The sequence below is a fragment of the Bos grunniens genome, chromosome 23 (assembly GCF_055505025.1).
Source record: "Bos grunniens cultivar Pamir isolate PY7600 chromosome 23, Bosgru_T2T1.0, whole genome shotgun sequence".
Taxonomy (NCBI): Eukaryota; Metazoa; Chordata; class Mammalia; order Artiodactyla; family Bovidae; genus Bos; species Bos grunniens.
The window spans coordinates 46,419,070-46,435,068 of NC_141187.1; the positions used below are offsets into that span (position 1 = coordinate 46,419,070).

Genomic DNA, 15,999 nt, shown 5'->3' on the forward strand with positions numbered 1-15,999 from the left:
AGGATACGCAGGTTCGATCCCTGGGTTGGGAAGATCCCCTGGAGAAGGAAATGGCAACCCACTCCAGTATTCTTGCCTGGGAGATCCCATGGACAGAGGAGTCTGTTGGGCTACAGTCCATGGGGTCGCAAAGAGTCAGACACAACTGAGCAGCTAACAACAGCAAAACCCTAAGGCTCATCAACAACAAGTTCTTTCAGGGTTGCTTGTCGGTTTCTTCTCTCTGCCTCCTGTCCTTCCATAATGTTGAGCTGGTCTTTATTTATGGGTACTGTTGTCATCTAAGTTTCCGTTCAAGCTTTTCACGGTTTCCCAGTGCGTTTTCAAATACCACAAACAGATCTCCGTGGTCTCGGGTGGATGCATTTTTTCACTTGATCCTGATTCTGAGGTTAATCGGCACACTGTTCATTTTTTCCATCTCAGCCAACGAACCTGCTGCTGACACCCTGCCGGCCCCTGCCTGCGGACACCAGACCCTGCCTCCCGTTCCTGTGATACCGAAACTACCCTTTCTTCTTTTGGTCCGTTTTGGTTTCAGAATATTCAGGAAGACGTACACGTTTTGCCTCGACGTGGCAACTTTCCCTGTCCAGATCACTGGCGGTGGGCATAAATCAGTTGAGGTGACACAGGGTCTCTGAAGATTAAGAAGTTCGAACAAGGAAAGGGATAATCTGCTTAGTTAAATGAAAACGTGGGAAACGATGAAACGTGGGGGCACCTCTGCTGATAACGAGCGTCTGTCTACATGGTGGTGTATACGCTGACAACTGAAGATGTCTGATATAAGTAGGATACTTCTGATAGAAGAAAACAGGGTAATGCCCCAGGAAGAACTTGTGTGAACACACTGGGGTCTTTCTGCATCCTTTCTCAAAAAGTCTGAAGCCAAAGCTTTGTGGCAGGAGAGTGAGCCAGTCCTGGGTTACCCAGAAAGTGGTCAGTTTCCACCGGGATCCCTTCAGGCTCCCGAGTTGCTATCGCTACTTTAAGTCTGCTCTTGTATTGGCATTTGTCCAAATAGCTGCCCAGGTCTCAAGAGAGACCTGTGCTTAATCAGGTAAATGGCTTTGATGTTTTTTTAAAGCACTTTTTCCTTTCCCCCAAATAAAACAAATTGTGAGAGTAAAAGAGAGATGTGAAAATTATTTGGAAGCTGAATGCCAACATAGGAGTACCTTATCAATAAAATGGGCCTGTATAGCTCCTCCAAATACTTGTTAAAAAGTACAACAGCAGTTGTACTTTCGATTTGAAATGCTCATCTCTTCTCACTCACCTGGCAAAAAGTCTCTAGTTTAGGCAAGCTCCAAATACACCTACAGATGCACTAAAGCTTAAAGCTGTAGCAGGTATGGCAAATGTCAAGTTCAAGGTGTCAAACTGGTCCAGGTTTCAAAATGTCCAAGAATAACAGACCTAAACTGATGGTGTCCCATTGAAAGTTTCAACCTGCATTTAAGGGAAGACAAGAGAAGCTAACTGATTTTCATGTTTACTGCAGAAGATGTGGTCATAGACTAAGTCTAACATGAGGCTTCCTGGGCACAAGAAGTCAGAACTAGGGAGAAGTCCCAGGTCTGATACCCTCCCACTCTGTCAACACACACAGGGCCTTCAACAGTCTGAAGTCTCCCAAAATTGGTGTTTTCTCAGCCCTACAGTGTCTCTGACCCATCTCTCTATCTTCCCTTATTTTCCACGTCAAAGACAACACATGTGGGACTTCCCTGGCAGTCCAGCGGTTAAGACTTTGCCTTCCAATGCAGGGCGATACGGGTTTGATCCCTGGTCGAGGAGCTAAGATCCCACGTGCCTCGAGGCCAAAAAACCAAAGCAAAGACATAAAACAGAAGCAATATTGTAACAAAGTCAATAAAGACTTTAAAAATGGCTCATATTTTTTTTTTAAATCTTAAAACAACAACAACAAAGACAATACAAGTGTCTTCTTGTAAGACATCCTAGAGTCCTACCCATTGATACTAATTCCCACCAAAAAAAAGCAAAAGGGACAGGAGCTCTGCCATTTTATGAAAATCTGTTTGGTCCTTTCTCTGGTCTGTTAAGTGCCGTCCTGATTTCCTTAATGACCTGGAGTGCACGTGTATCTCCGAGGCCACTACAGACCACGCTGTGTACTGAGACTTGTGCTTTTCAGGTCGGACTCTCTGGAGCTGAAGAGACCAACACCATCTCTGCAAAACAACAAGCAAAGCCAAGAAGCCCGCTTACAGCAGGATCATGGTGGTCGATGACTGCAGGCAGCCGACAGGCAAGTCAAGAGCATCTTTCAGGGTTTTATGCTGACAGCTTTGGCTTCCTTATCTTGTACATATTTGGTTTTGAGAACGCAAGGAATTTGCTAGCTGAGCAAGTTTATCCACTGTTTTCTAAGCAGGCTGTTCCCCACTGAGGTCTGTTTCTGAAAAATTCTCTCGGCAAACTTTGCTGCCAAAGCAGCACACGGTTCAGTGGGACGGTTTAAACCTGAGACAAGTCCTCTCTAAAATCCCAACGTGCATGGTATGGAAACGACTCTGAAATAGAGGTACTTGGACTTACTATTAAAACTCACAGCAAAGTCTAGGAGGACATCAACCTTCCTCCTGCACAGGATGCATGAGAGGAGGAAGCCCATGGGACAGGGTGTTTGCTGAGCGCCCCCTGCAACAGGAGATATTACCTCATTCACTGGTGAGGTAACTGAAGATCACAGAAGTGAATCAACCTGGCCAAGTTAAAATCCTAAATGGCAGAACAGGAATTCAAAATCAAGTTTCACAGTATAAGACTGGTTGTGATACACAGGTATATTCCTCTTATCCCAACAGGTTGACCAACTCTGCAATTAAAAATCACCAAAGTATAGACTTTTAAAGACCATTATGCAATGAGCTGGAGCATGAATTTATGAAAAATAGAAAAATCAAGGTCCAGATTAATGACCTGCCAAAATCATAAAGTTAATGTGGTTTTCCAATTTGTAAGTGACCCCTGAACACTGTATCTTAACCTTCTTTGGAAAATTAGTGACAACCTGGAAACTCTTGGTTTTCCTTGTATTTCATTTCCTCACATGTATCTTTATCAGAAAAATATACATTAATATATGTTATGGAGATGAGTCCAGAAGTATAGGCTGATTTAATTAGGGTTGGTTCACAGACAAGAATGGCCAAAAGCCAGGATAAAATGAAATAGAACTCTTGCACCATCTAGTGATAAAACTCTCTCTTTGCAGGAAAACCAACTAATGTATTTCCATTTTACAATTCAATCCCTAGAACTCTGAGCCTGAAGAATATTCATAAAATTGGCCAAAAGAAAAATGATAACAATGAATTGTTGTTTAGTTACTAAGTCGTGTCCGACTCTTTTGCAGCCTCATGGTCTGTATCCCGCCAGGCTCCTCTGTCCATAGGATTCTTCAGGCAAGAATACTGGAGTGGGTTGCCATTTCCCTCTCCAGGGCATCTTCTGGACCCAGGGATCAAGCCAGCATCTCCTGCATTGACAGGTGGATTCTTTACCACTTGAGCCATCAGGGAAGCCCCAAGAACAAAGAATACAGAAAATTAAAAGTAGACAAACAGGGAGGAGCTCTGACCGCGCTCTCTCCTGGCAGTGGCTGCGCGTCTCAGCGCTTGTTGGGTCCCCACCCCTTTTAAATAAGCCGGGCTGGTCGCCACCTTCACAGACTAGTTGACTCCGGGGAGGCGGCGGCAGCGGCGAGACAGCGGGGGAAGAGAAGTTTTTGTTTTTTTTTTTTTTTTTTAAAAAAAGTAGACAAACAGGAATAGTAAAATGGGACAGATTATTCTGTTAAGATTCTGATAGAAGCTGGATATAAACGCCAGTTCTACTCCTCAAATCTGCCACAGGTCCTGTTTACCTTTTTCTTTATACCCTAAAACTTTAGGTACTATTTTATGAATTAACAAATGTTCAACTTCAAAGGTGGCTCTAGTGGTAACGAATCTATCTGCCAATGCAGGAGATGCAAGAAGTGCACGTTCAGTCCCTGGTCGGGACAATCCCCTGGAGGAAGAAATGGCAACCCACTCGTTATTTTTGCCTTGAAAAACCCATGGACAGAGGAGACTGGCGGGCTACAGTCCATGGGGTCGCAGAGAGTAGGGCACGACTGAGTGACTGAGCATATACACAACTTTAAAACGTCTAAGTGTCCACTTGATAAGTCTGAGATGTTCCTCCTCCCCAATACCTCATTCTCCATCGGAAAACAAGCGCAGGACTTCCCTGGTGGTCCAGTGGCTAAGATCCTGCCTGCCGACGAGGGGGACACGTGTTGACCCCTGGTCTGGGAAGGTGCCACAAGCCACAGGGCAACTGAGCCCGGGTGCCACGACCACTGAGCAGGCCTGACGCCACTGCTGCTCGAGCTGCGTCTGCACAAGAGAAGCCGCCACAGTGAGAGGCCCGAGGGCCGCAATGAAGAGTGGCCCCGACTCATCACAACTAGAGAAAACAAAGCCTGCGTGCAGCACCGAAGACCCGGCACAGCCAAAAATATAAACTTTTTATAAAAGGAAGAAAGAAAACAAGTTCCGTCTAAGAACTGAGGATCTTTCTTCTAGATTACTTTCCCCTCTGGTCTTATTCTAAATGGGTGGCAACAGATATGAAATCCAATGCTTTCTTTCGATGCTCAGTGAATTATCAAGATACCCAAAGACAGATTTCCTTTTACAAAAATACTATAAAAATATTACTTCAGGAGCCCAAAAGAATAAAATCAAAAAGGAAAATTTTAATCTCAAGATTTTTATCTTAAGGACTTTTTAAGACTCATGGTCAGGAAGGAAAATATATTTAATAATTTTATAAATCTTATGGTTGAATGAAGAAGTTACCTAGAAAAAAGAAAATACATTTTAATGAAGCGATACATGAAATAAGTCAGTATATGTGGGGGAAAAAAAAAGTTTACTTATACTTTCTTTGCACAATTTTTAAAGTTAGTCAAGTTTTCATACCAGCAGGGTTTGTTAACAATTACAGTGACTGGCTTTGTTGGCCCCAATCTCTTTTTAGGCTGGAGATTAGTGGACCCTAACTGGGTAACTAGTACCATGCCTTAGGAATCCCCAACAAAAATTCAAAATATGCTTAGATTTGGCAATACAAATCTTGAGGATGATTTTTCAAATCCCTGTATTGCCATCTGGTCTTTGTCTTACCTCATTACAGAGCTTCCCTGGTAGCTCAGTTGGTAAAGAATTCGATTGCAATGCAGGAGACCTCGGTTCGATCCCTGCGTTGGGAAGATCCCCTGGAGCAGGGAATGACTACTCACTCGTGTTCTGGCCTGAAGAATTCCATGGGCTGTATAGTCCAAGGGGCTGCAAAGAGTCAGACACGACTGAGTGACTGACCGATCTCATTACCGGCTCCCTGATACTTCGAAGAAACCAGCACAGCACAGTGGGGGAAAAATATAGGTAATAAAATAAGAAAAGCCCACTTCAGCATTATTAGCTGTGTGACTTTGAGAAGCTGCTCACCCTCTCTGAACCTCAAATGCGTCACTCATAAAGTGAAGGATTACCTTCAGAATTCTTAGTAATCCCCTTAGCCTGAAAGGCTACGTGTTAAAGAATGCCTGTGAGGTGTCTAACAGACTAAGTACTCAGTAAAGGGTAGTCATTTATTAATAAAAGTGACAATGGGCTCTTTAATACAGTGATTCTTAGAAGCAGATCCTTATGTGGCCTGGCACTGTCCTCCGTAAAACTGTGAAGTAGGCCAGGTTTGTCTCTTACATGTGATCAACTTCTCAGTGCTATCTTCCAAATCCACTGTAAAACTGGCCCAGAAAAGCCGACCAAAGGGTAAGAGGAGACACTTGGCCTTGTGTCAGGTTTGAGTCTGCAAGGAATGAGTTGAAAATGTATGTCATAAAGAGACACACACCCTATAAAGCTTTTAAAGACAGGTTTATTTATATATAAGTGCATGAAGTTGAATACAGAAACTTTATTAAAATACTGTATATTACAAATTTTAACCCAATAAATTCTGTGTAATGACATTTAAGTGCTGGAACAGTTGTTCTGTGTGTATCAGTAAAGAGTTCACCCTGTACATTACAAAGCGGAGAGACACATACGGACCTCAGAAATGGTCCTGAGATTAGACGGTGTGTGATGTTAATTGTGCATCTTTTCTGTAAAGCAATGAACTGGAACCTAGACCTTGTCTTTGCAGACCAACGTTCTGTAAATCAAAAATAACTTGCATATATTTATTGCTGCCCTTTGAAGAAAATGAGTGGTGGAAAATAATTTAAAAATAAAGATCAACATTTCTATGCTTACCACAATCAAACCCGATGCTAACTACAATTAAAATTCACTGCAAAGTTTGTGTTCTCCGGGAAAGTACACTATATACACCATGGGATTTGTACATGAGTTGGAAATAAAAAATTGCTTATATAAAATTAAAAATCAATAGTATACAATATTTACAGCTTGTTAGGCATTATAAATAAACATACTTTTTAAATAACCCTTCAAAATTAAACTGTATTATGTAAACATGCAGCACACATACTCATACAGTGTAGATTACAGTCTTAACAGAAGGGGGACCTTTGTGTTCACATAATGCAGGTTACTTCGTCACATACACCTCTGTTTTGTGCACACCCCTCCAAGGTTTCTTCTTCCTGTCTTTAAGTTTCACAGTACATTAAGTGTTTCTAGAGTAAAAAACAAAAAGTCCCTGATGGTAAACATATTCCTAAAAGTGACAATTAAGTGTCTGCCCTTGAACTACAATACGAAGCTGACACTGTTCACGCTAGCGTCTCTAGTTTACAACAAAACCAAGTTTTAACATTCCACATTTAACTGTCTTGACTACATTTTCTCCCATTTCAAACTTACTTGGAAAGAGGAAAAAAAAAAAAAAAACACCACACATCATGATAATGTAATGAAAGCAGTTGTCATCTGTCAAGGATGAAATAACTGTTTACTAAACCACAAGGAGTTAATTCAATTACATCCTTCCTCAGCTCTGAATTCCCAGCAACAGGCATACCAATCCTGAATTCTGCTAAATTCACTTTGCGAAAGTATCTTAACTTCCAAGGCACTAAGGCATCATTTAGCTTTTAAAAACTGCACTGTGGTTTACTAAATGATTCATCAGTGGTCTGAGCATTAACACAGTTTGCAAGTGAGTTTGTAATACCTATCAGGCAAACTATATTTTTGCTATGTAAATAAGAACATTTTAGCTGATTGAGATACAGTTGATCCCCTTGTTCTAGAATGACTAGAGTCAGGAGTTAATACTTCATGGTAGAATCCTATGAATTTTAACCTAGTTAATTAAATTAACTAAAATGAAAAATACTGTGGAATTGTATACTGTTCATCTAAATATACAGAGCTCGTGTGTGTGTATGTGTGTGTTTGGGAGATGGCCAGAACTTTAAAAATTCCTCCAGTGTAAATGCATGTGATATCACAAATACTAAGAAAGCGTCAATAATCAGACTCTCAACTCATCCAGTATTGAAAGTAAATCATTTTTAATTCAAACAGGTGCCTCTCTTTTGCCTTTTATGAAGAAAACTTAAAAATGTCCCTACCCAAAGATACTTAGTGAGGACGTATAAATACGTTAAAGACAAAGGAAATTTCTCACCACCAACAGTACTATCAAGTTACCATTCATTTATACAGGGCTATAAAAAAGGGATGATCTTTAGAAATTACCAATATGCAATATGTTCAGAAGAAAGAGTGTTACAGTTATGGTGATTATACATGATAGCTCCTCTTCCTATGTATTTATGTTACACTGCTTCCCAGTTTCAGTTACATACTTAAACGCAGTCCCCAAAAGAGGACAGGCACATCACCTCTGAGCGGAGATATATATTGGTACAGGACACCATCCTAAAAAAAAAACCACATAGGAGGTCCATGCTCTCTTGATTTGTTTACAGTATTTAATTTTCAGCAAGATTACAGCTGCATAACTGTAAGGTGTTGAGAACATTCTCTTCTAAACCAGCACTTCTGATTCTATCAACAAACTGTACATATGTTTAAACTACCCCGTATGATATGTGTATGGAAGAGGGAGGAATATTAAAAAAAAAAAAAAACTGCTAAATTAGTTCTCAAAAATCAAGACAGGGTTATTATGAAACCTCAACATACATGCAATGAACATAAAGAATGTGAAAACAAGGCCCCTGTGCTCAGGGCAGGAGATGGTTACAGCTCAGCACACTGAGAAATTTGGGTGTTTCCACTAATCTAATAATGTATTAACCGGTTTATCTCCACATTTACAGAAAATACTGTATATATTAAGCGTTACTTTCTCTAAACAAATTCATAGATAAATTTTTAGACAACAGCTTCAGCCACCTCCTCAAAAACACTGTGTTGCCTACCCTGAACAGAGGTCTCTGAGGGAGTGGGGCAAACCGACCACAACACGCACGAAACCGGAGAACAATCTCATGCTCTGTGGTGCGTTTAGTCTCACATATAAAGAAATGCGTTTTGCAAACATGCAGTAAACATACTCACGCGGTGGCATCTGTAGTCTTACCAGAAGGGGAACCTGCGCTCACATACTGCAGGGCATTTCGTCAAATGCCTCTGTCTTTGTGCATTACCCTTCCAACCTTTCTTCCCATCTTTAAACTTTCCCCCTGCTATAAATACTACTACATGTTTGAACATTTTTATCATTTTTTAATCAAATAATGTCCTTTTTATGCTGCAGTCTTCCTCCGCAATGTTATAAAAAGGACAGGAAAAGGGAAATTGCTGGTCAATTTCAACCACAGACATTCTCAGCCTTGAAACCATTTACCCAGTTACCCAAGTGTTGCCAAACTTCTCTGCAATCTAGGTCACTACAATTTTTTCAGTAACTTTCCATTCTTCACATCTTAAAAACAAATAGCGACTCTTTGAAGAATTCTAAGACTTTCAGAGAGACACGTTTGTTACAAGAGTCAAGTGGCTTGAGAATATTTCAGAAAGTCCCCAACATCTTATTATCTCTTGAATTATAAAATGGACATAAATTTAAAACAAAAGTATTACCTTTTAAGTTAAAAACAAACAAACAACAAGTAGGGCTGAAGCACGTTTGCTCCAGGGGAGCAGGGACATGGCAGACAGCACTGCCGAGTTATGTTCTCCTGCAGGCTGGGGTGGCAGGAGAGAGGTGGATGCATGGGCGAGGGGTAACCTCCCCATGCCTAGAACAAGCAGAGTAAGCTGCATGCAGTGGAGATTCAATGGATATTACGCAAGCCAGAGAAAATAAGGGGTAAGTCCTGACAACTTCTCACCTTTCCTGTTTTTTAACTAGTAATACGCACAGCCTGATACTGATTCCTGCCTGCCCTGGCCATTTCTATCACCACCAGCCCCCAGAAGCACTCTTGGAAAAATATCTGGTGATTTAAAAAAAAAAGAGGTTGAAAGTAAGTAAAGAAAGCAACATAAGAGAATTTTTTTTTTAAAGTTTCCTTCTTAAAATACATGTAGGGGAAATGTGGAAATGAAAGACAATAGATGAATCTTACAAAACAATGTATTAACTTGGTATTGCAAAGTTTAATTTAAAAAATTAAAATGACTATCGATCATTTCCTATTAAATACTGAGTATTTTCTTAGTATCTACAGGGGACTGATTCCAGGACCCCCGTGGGTACCAAACTTTGAGGATGCTCAAGGTCCTTATGGAAAACGGTGCAGCCCTTGCATTTAACCCACACACACCCTCCTATATAACTTTAAGTCACCCCTTGATTACTTATACTACCTCACACGATATAAATGCTGTGTAAACACTATGAAAATGTTCTGTGTGGGGCATTTTGCTTTTTGGAGCTTTCTGGATCTTCTTTCCAAATATTTCCACCCAAGGTTGGCTGAATCCCTGAATGTGGAACCACAGATACGGAGGGCAAACTACGCACTTCCACCGTAAACAAACGGTCAGCAAGTGAGAGGTCCTGGATTCAAGCCTGTGTCACCGGCGTGGTTCCAGTGTTCTCGTTGCTGTGCCACAGCAGTGGGGTCTCAGTTTCTAAAATTCCACTTGGTGAATGAGAAAAGTCAGAACTGGGGGAGGGGGCGGGCTGGGGGCTCTCAACTAGAAGCAGGATGTTCTCCCAACTGTTTTAGGATTTAAATCATCTCAGTAGCTCTTGGTGGACTCAAGCGCAGGGATCCCATTTGGAGGTATCCTGTGCTTACTACAGAAAATACTAGGCTCAGCACTTTGTATATATTAGATCCACGAAAAATGCTTACAAAATTGAATTAGTTGGTATGTAAGTGCCAGCCTGGGCACATTGACTTGGCAGCTCCATTCTCCAGATCTTTATTACAGGTTCTCTAAACATGTTTTCCAAGAACATTTTTTTTAAACTTGTTCTTGTTCCTTATACCACAAATAGGATATATGGGGTAGCTCATTTCTTTATTTCTCACTTAAAGTACAAACAAAATCTTCACATTTTGGGAGGATGGTGGAAACACATTCTGCAAATACCAAGAAAGCACACTGGGTTACAAACTGTGAACCTGCTCGGTAAACACACAGACCTAAAGGAAGAGTGAGTAACTAGTGTGAACACGGAGTACGGCCCGAGTTTAGGACTCACGTTATTCTAGACAACCAGTGGGACTGTCCAGGGGGGACTGCTGGCACCTTCTTCATTTAAAGCATTTTAAATTTTAAGCATCACTTGTAGCTCAGATGAGACCCCCTAACTCTGATCTATGGACATTTCTAACCAGTGTGTTAAGTAATTAATGATTAGTTTGGGCAGACAGGAGTCTCTTTCTCAAGGAACTGATTTCACTGTCAGCCATATTTTATTAGCATTTCTTAAGATAAAGATCTATAAACTGCCGAGGCTCTCAGCCCCCTTTCCTCTTGCATTTATCACACACACAAAAAAGTTTACTGCTAAATCACATACAAATTTTAAGAATAACCCAAATATATCAATATGGGCTTTTGTTATATCACAAACAAGGATATCTAGCACTAAGAAACCAAGAAAAATTTCCCCCAATTCAAAAATCTCAAACTTCCTCAAATCTGTTTAAAAGATCATTCAACTGAGCAAATACATTAAATTCTCCATTACATCAAAGTGTTCACTGAACAAAAGCTTTTCAATTAGACTCTATTCATATACAGCAGCTTTACATATATGTGTGTGTGTGTGTGTGTGTGTATAATGACATATATGTGTATAGACATATATCATTAAATGTTTTCTTTGCCTCTATAAGAAAACCATTGACCTTTTAAAAAAAGTCTCATAGAAACAGCTATTAAAACATTTCATCCGTTCACACTACCAGCTGCATTTCACAGCATCAGAAGAGTAACAGCTGCACAAAATCCCAATGAAAGTAACTAAGAACAACGGAAGAAACCAAAATCCCCCAAAGTTAAAAGCGCAGGCGCAGGCACACACGCACAGCTCGTAATACGAAGCGACCTGATAACGAGATGGTTGCAGGGCACGCTGCAAACCGAGCCACCTTCTTAGACTTCTATCCGAGAGCAGAAACAGGAGTTTAAATCTCTTTGGTCCATGCAGCCATACATTTAACGTGTCCAAGTTATTTTCTGGCTAATTTCAGATTCTGAACCACGTGCCCCAGCTACCTTACCAAGATAACTTTCTGAAAACATAAACTAATCACGTGTTAAAATAAATATTCATTTCTGTAGAATCTCAATTTCAATACATTATTGATAATTTCTCCCCAGGAATATGAACACTTTAAATTACTGACAGAATAACCAAAGTAAAGGAAGAAAGTGATTCAAATCTAACAGAAAAGGAAAAGTCAAGTGGACTTGGGAGATTTAGACCTAAATTTAAGAAAACATCAGGAATATAAAGAACATGTGAAACTAATTTCAGGCTAAACATAATAAAAATAATCCACTTTAAGATTTAAAGATCTCTAAGAATGCATAGTTGCTTCTTGGCTTCTATTAAAACAGATTTCCAAACCACAGTGTTATTAAATTACCCCACCCCAAACTGGCTTCCATACTGGAAAAATACCCCCAACACATCATCGAGTTGTTGATGTATTCTGCTTTTTGGTAGAGAAAAGGTGTCGTGGGTAACAAAGGTCTTAAATTTGAATGGGACCTAGTAGAAGCTTACTTGTTACCAAGTTAGACTATAAAAGAGTGAGGCTAGAGTATGGATTGTCCATAACTTCATATTTTCTGCAATTGGCTCTTCTGTTGAATTAACATATATGCAATCATGGGCTTCTCTGGTGGCTCAGTGGTAAAGAATCCGCCTGCCAATGTAGGAGATGCGTGTTCAATCCCTGGGTCAGGAAGATCCCCTGGAGAAGGAAGTGGCTACCCACTCCAGTATTCTTGCCTGGAGAATCCCATGGACAGAGGAGTGTGAGAGGGGCTACGGTCTGTGGGGTCACAAAGAGTCAGACATGAATAGCAACTAAACAACAATGTATAATTGCATCTAGTATTCGAAAAAGTCTCAGTAGGAGACGAATTCAACCAGTTTCTACGCTTCCCTTACTTCTTACACTCTTAAATACAATTACATATGGCCAAAACCTCTTAAAATGTTTTATACCAATAACTTTTCATTCTAATAAATATCACTGTAGGTGCTAGTAAATTTAAATAACAGAATGAAACAAGAGTTGAAAAACTGAAATGAATCACTTAAATATATGTTCAACACTGTACTGATATGCTGAGAGTAACTGCCAAATTTTAAATGTACTATATTCCCCAATTTTTACTTAGAGAAATTATGATGCTACCACACAGCCAAAATAAGATCGTTCATTATTCTTCCTATATGACTTGTTTCTTAACTACAAGTGAGGCTTCTTGTTTTCACAGCCTAATTTAGGCCACTCTTTATATATATTTGATACTCCAGAATGAAAGATTGCTTACATTTTGTCAAAAATCGAGATATATGCAACAAGTAATATAATCCCACTGAGATACCAGTTGTAAAGATGTTTTCTCCATGAGATACATGGCAGAAACTTTCTTCAGAAGGATCAAGAATAGGATGTGTATTTCAGACTTTTCTTACAAAATTTATAAGAAAATTTTCAAATTAAATTTTCATGACACACAAACTACAATCAATATGTGTGACCCAAAAAGTTTTTAAAGTCATAGCAACAGAATGTTTATGCATGAGGGAAACTATTAAAGAGTGTTATTTGAGTGAGTGAAAAGGATGCACCCTATAGATCTACTTTGAATCCTTGAAAGAGTCTAGCAGTTCTCCATTCAGTATTATTTTCCACATAAAGTAAATAACAATAAATACCTAGTTTATATGAAAGCCCTAAATCCCAGAAACGTTCAAAAGTAAAAATCAGGTAATTTGTCTCATAATAAATGACTTGATATTCAGCACTCATACAGGATTTAGCATCACAAAACAAAATTTCTCACTACATCACCTGAATTCATGTCAAATATGTTCACAGCACTCATCTACAGCTACACTTGCAAATTTCACATGATCAATGTTAAAAAAAAAAAGAGTTTGGCACATGTATCAATTCTTCAAAACGTCCCTGTAACTTAACACAACACTGTTAAGAATGATGATTCAACACCAGTGTTAACCTGATTGGCAGCTAAACAAGGTGCTTTTTCTTGTAGCTTCACGCAGCAGTGCGCCTTGCCCGGGACGGAGGCACGTAAGGTGCGGTGCGGTAGTGCAATCATTGAACACCAGAGGGCGATCTTCCCACACGGCCCGAGGCCTTGTGTTTCGACCCGCTCCTTCCACGTCCTTGTACCATCTCACGCCCACTCGCTAACGATGCCGTTTTCAGAGAATCTGTACGTCTGTTTCCTTATGTGAAGTAAAGACATTCCCACAGAAACCTCAGAGTGTGGCGAGGATCCTTGAGAAGGAGATGATGAGAGTCAGTACTGTCTGCCCAACGCCCCACACCAGGGCTTCCAAGGGGGCCATGTTCTTCCCGGCCACTCGGTAAATGCCGGCCACGGCTGCACCTGGCGAGAGAGGAGACGACACGTTCAACTCCCGAGGCTCGCTGCAGGGCTGCCGCCTGGGCTCGCCTTCCCGGGAGCCAGACAGCAAGCCACCAGGCATTCTCATTCTACAGTTCTCTGCGAAAGAGTTTCCATGCGACTGGTACAAGTCACACTCTACCATACCACATTCACCCACAAAACCGAATAACAGGCTTTTCAATTCGACTGCAAAATATGTATTTATGGTATACGCTGCTTACTTGACACAAGATATGTTCATAAAAAAATGAATCACTCATTAATCTCTCAGCTGGGTGTTGACTCAGCCAGATCCCATCAGCACTTTTAAAAACATATGACACAATATATTGATGATTATAAATAATAATATAGAAAAACCACACAATATAATTTCTAAATTATTCAAGAAAAAGTTAATATTAAAGAAATTTTTATGTCTTTCAGTAAAATGAATTCTTAAACGTCATAAATAATATCAGAATTTTGAATAATGTACTTTACAATCTACCGTATAAAATGGTTTAAGTATTTGAATAAAACTGTAAAATTATCTGGAGACTAGTATTTTGACATCTAATAAAAGTGGGAGATGAACCTGACATCTGTTTTAGGAAAATGCTTTAGATATCAGGCACTTCTGAGAATGAGAGACTCTCAGGCACCTTAGTGCCCTGAGGCTCTGGCTCAATACTTTCATCTTACTGCTATAGTATACATAACGGGATCTAAGAGTCTGACTTTAAAAGTACACTCAGAAATCATAAAAGGAGGAAACGTTTAAACTACGGTTATGGCATTGAACAGGTTGAGAAGGCCTTAAAACTTTTGTCTAGAAAAAACTGTCTATATATTCCTAGAATGGTCAAACAAAAGGAAAGAAGAACAGAAATGTTATTTGAAGACACTTGAATTAGATCATTTGAGATAGAAATCTACTCACAAAAATTAGCTAAGAATTAATTCCATAGTTCATCTAAATTTTCCAAATAAAAATTATTATAGTCCTCTACAGAAGATACAAATAGGAAAAGCAAATTATTAATTTAAGCCAAGGGCTTTCATATACATATTTTAAAGAAAGAAATTAAAATGCATAGTATATTTATAGTATATATGTAACTTGTCAGAAAATTTACAAATATCATCTTAAATATCATACCACTCCTGAGTATTATCACTTAATTTAAAGATGAAAAAAAGAGAGGTTCAGAGAGTTTCAGTTACTAGTCCAAGAAAATACATTTAAGTATAGAGCTGGAATTTCAATCCAGATTAGTCTGGCTATAAATCTCCAAATCATTCTATTTTACATTTACACCAAGTGAAAAAATAGAATAAGAAATTCAGTAACTGATAATTACATCAATATTAAATAAAATTCCTAGGAGCACCAACATTTATTCAATCAAGTAGAAAACTTCACTAGTGTAATTGGTCATATCCTTGAATTTTAAATTTTTTTTTGGCTACACAATGCAGCATGCAGGAATTCAGTTCCCCAACCAGGGATCAAACTCAAACCCTCTGCAATGGAAGTGGGGAGTCTTAACCACCAGACCACCAGGGAAGCCCTATCCTCAAATTTTAGAATTGGATAACAACCTGAAAAAAATTTAAATATCTTAGGCTTCTTTGTTATCAGAAAATATGTTAAAATAAACCTGAGAAATACTGTTTTCACTTTGGATTTTCCCTAGATTTCCATGACTATCTTCAATTTTAAAAACCGCAACTTGGCCTCCATTCTCCAGCACTAAATTCCCCTGGTGGCTCAGATGGTAAAGAATCCGCCTGCAATGCAGGAGACGAGGGAACGGTAACCCATTCCAGTATTCTTGCCTGGAGAAGCCCCACAGACAGAGGAGCCTGGCGGGCGACAGTCCATGGGGTCACAAAGAGACTGAGC

The 15,999-nt window shown here is 39.7% G+C and overlaps 1 protein-coding gene across 2 annotated transcripts in view; it reads right to left on the minus strand.

Annotated features, from left to right (window-relative positions):
* TMEM170B (transmembrane protein 170B) overlaps positions 1-15,999 on the minus strand; it is a 211,321-nt gene that overhangs the window by 163,421 nt on the left and 31,901 nt on the right. Inside the window, exon 3 of one of the 2 annotated variants that reach the window (XM_086370316.1) lies at positions 10,879-14,090. The exons of the other annotated variant lie outside the window; for it this stretch is intronic. Coding sequence (XP_086226442.1) covers positions 13,960-14,090 — 131 coding nt within the window. The 3' untranslated portion in view covers positions 10,879-13,959. Of the gene's footprint in view, positions 1-10,878; positions 14,091-15,999 lie in introns of those variants that run through there. 2 annotated transcript variants of the gene reach the window in all.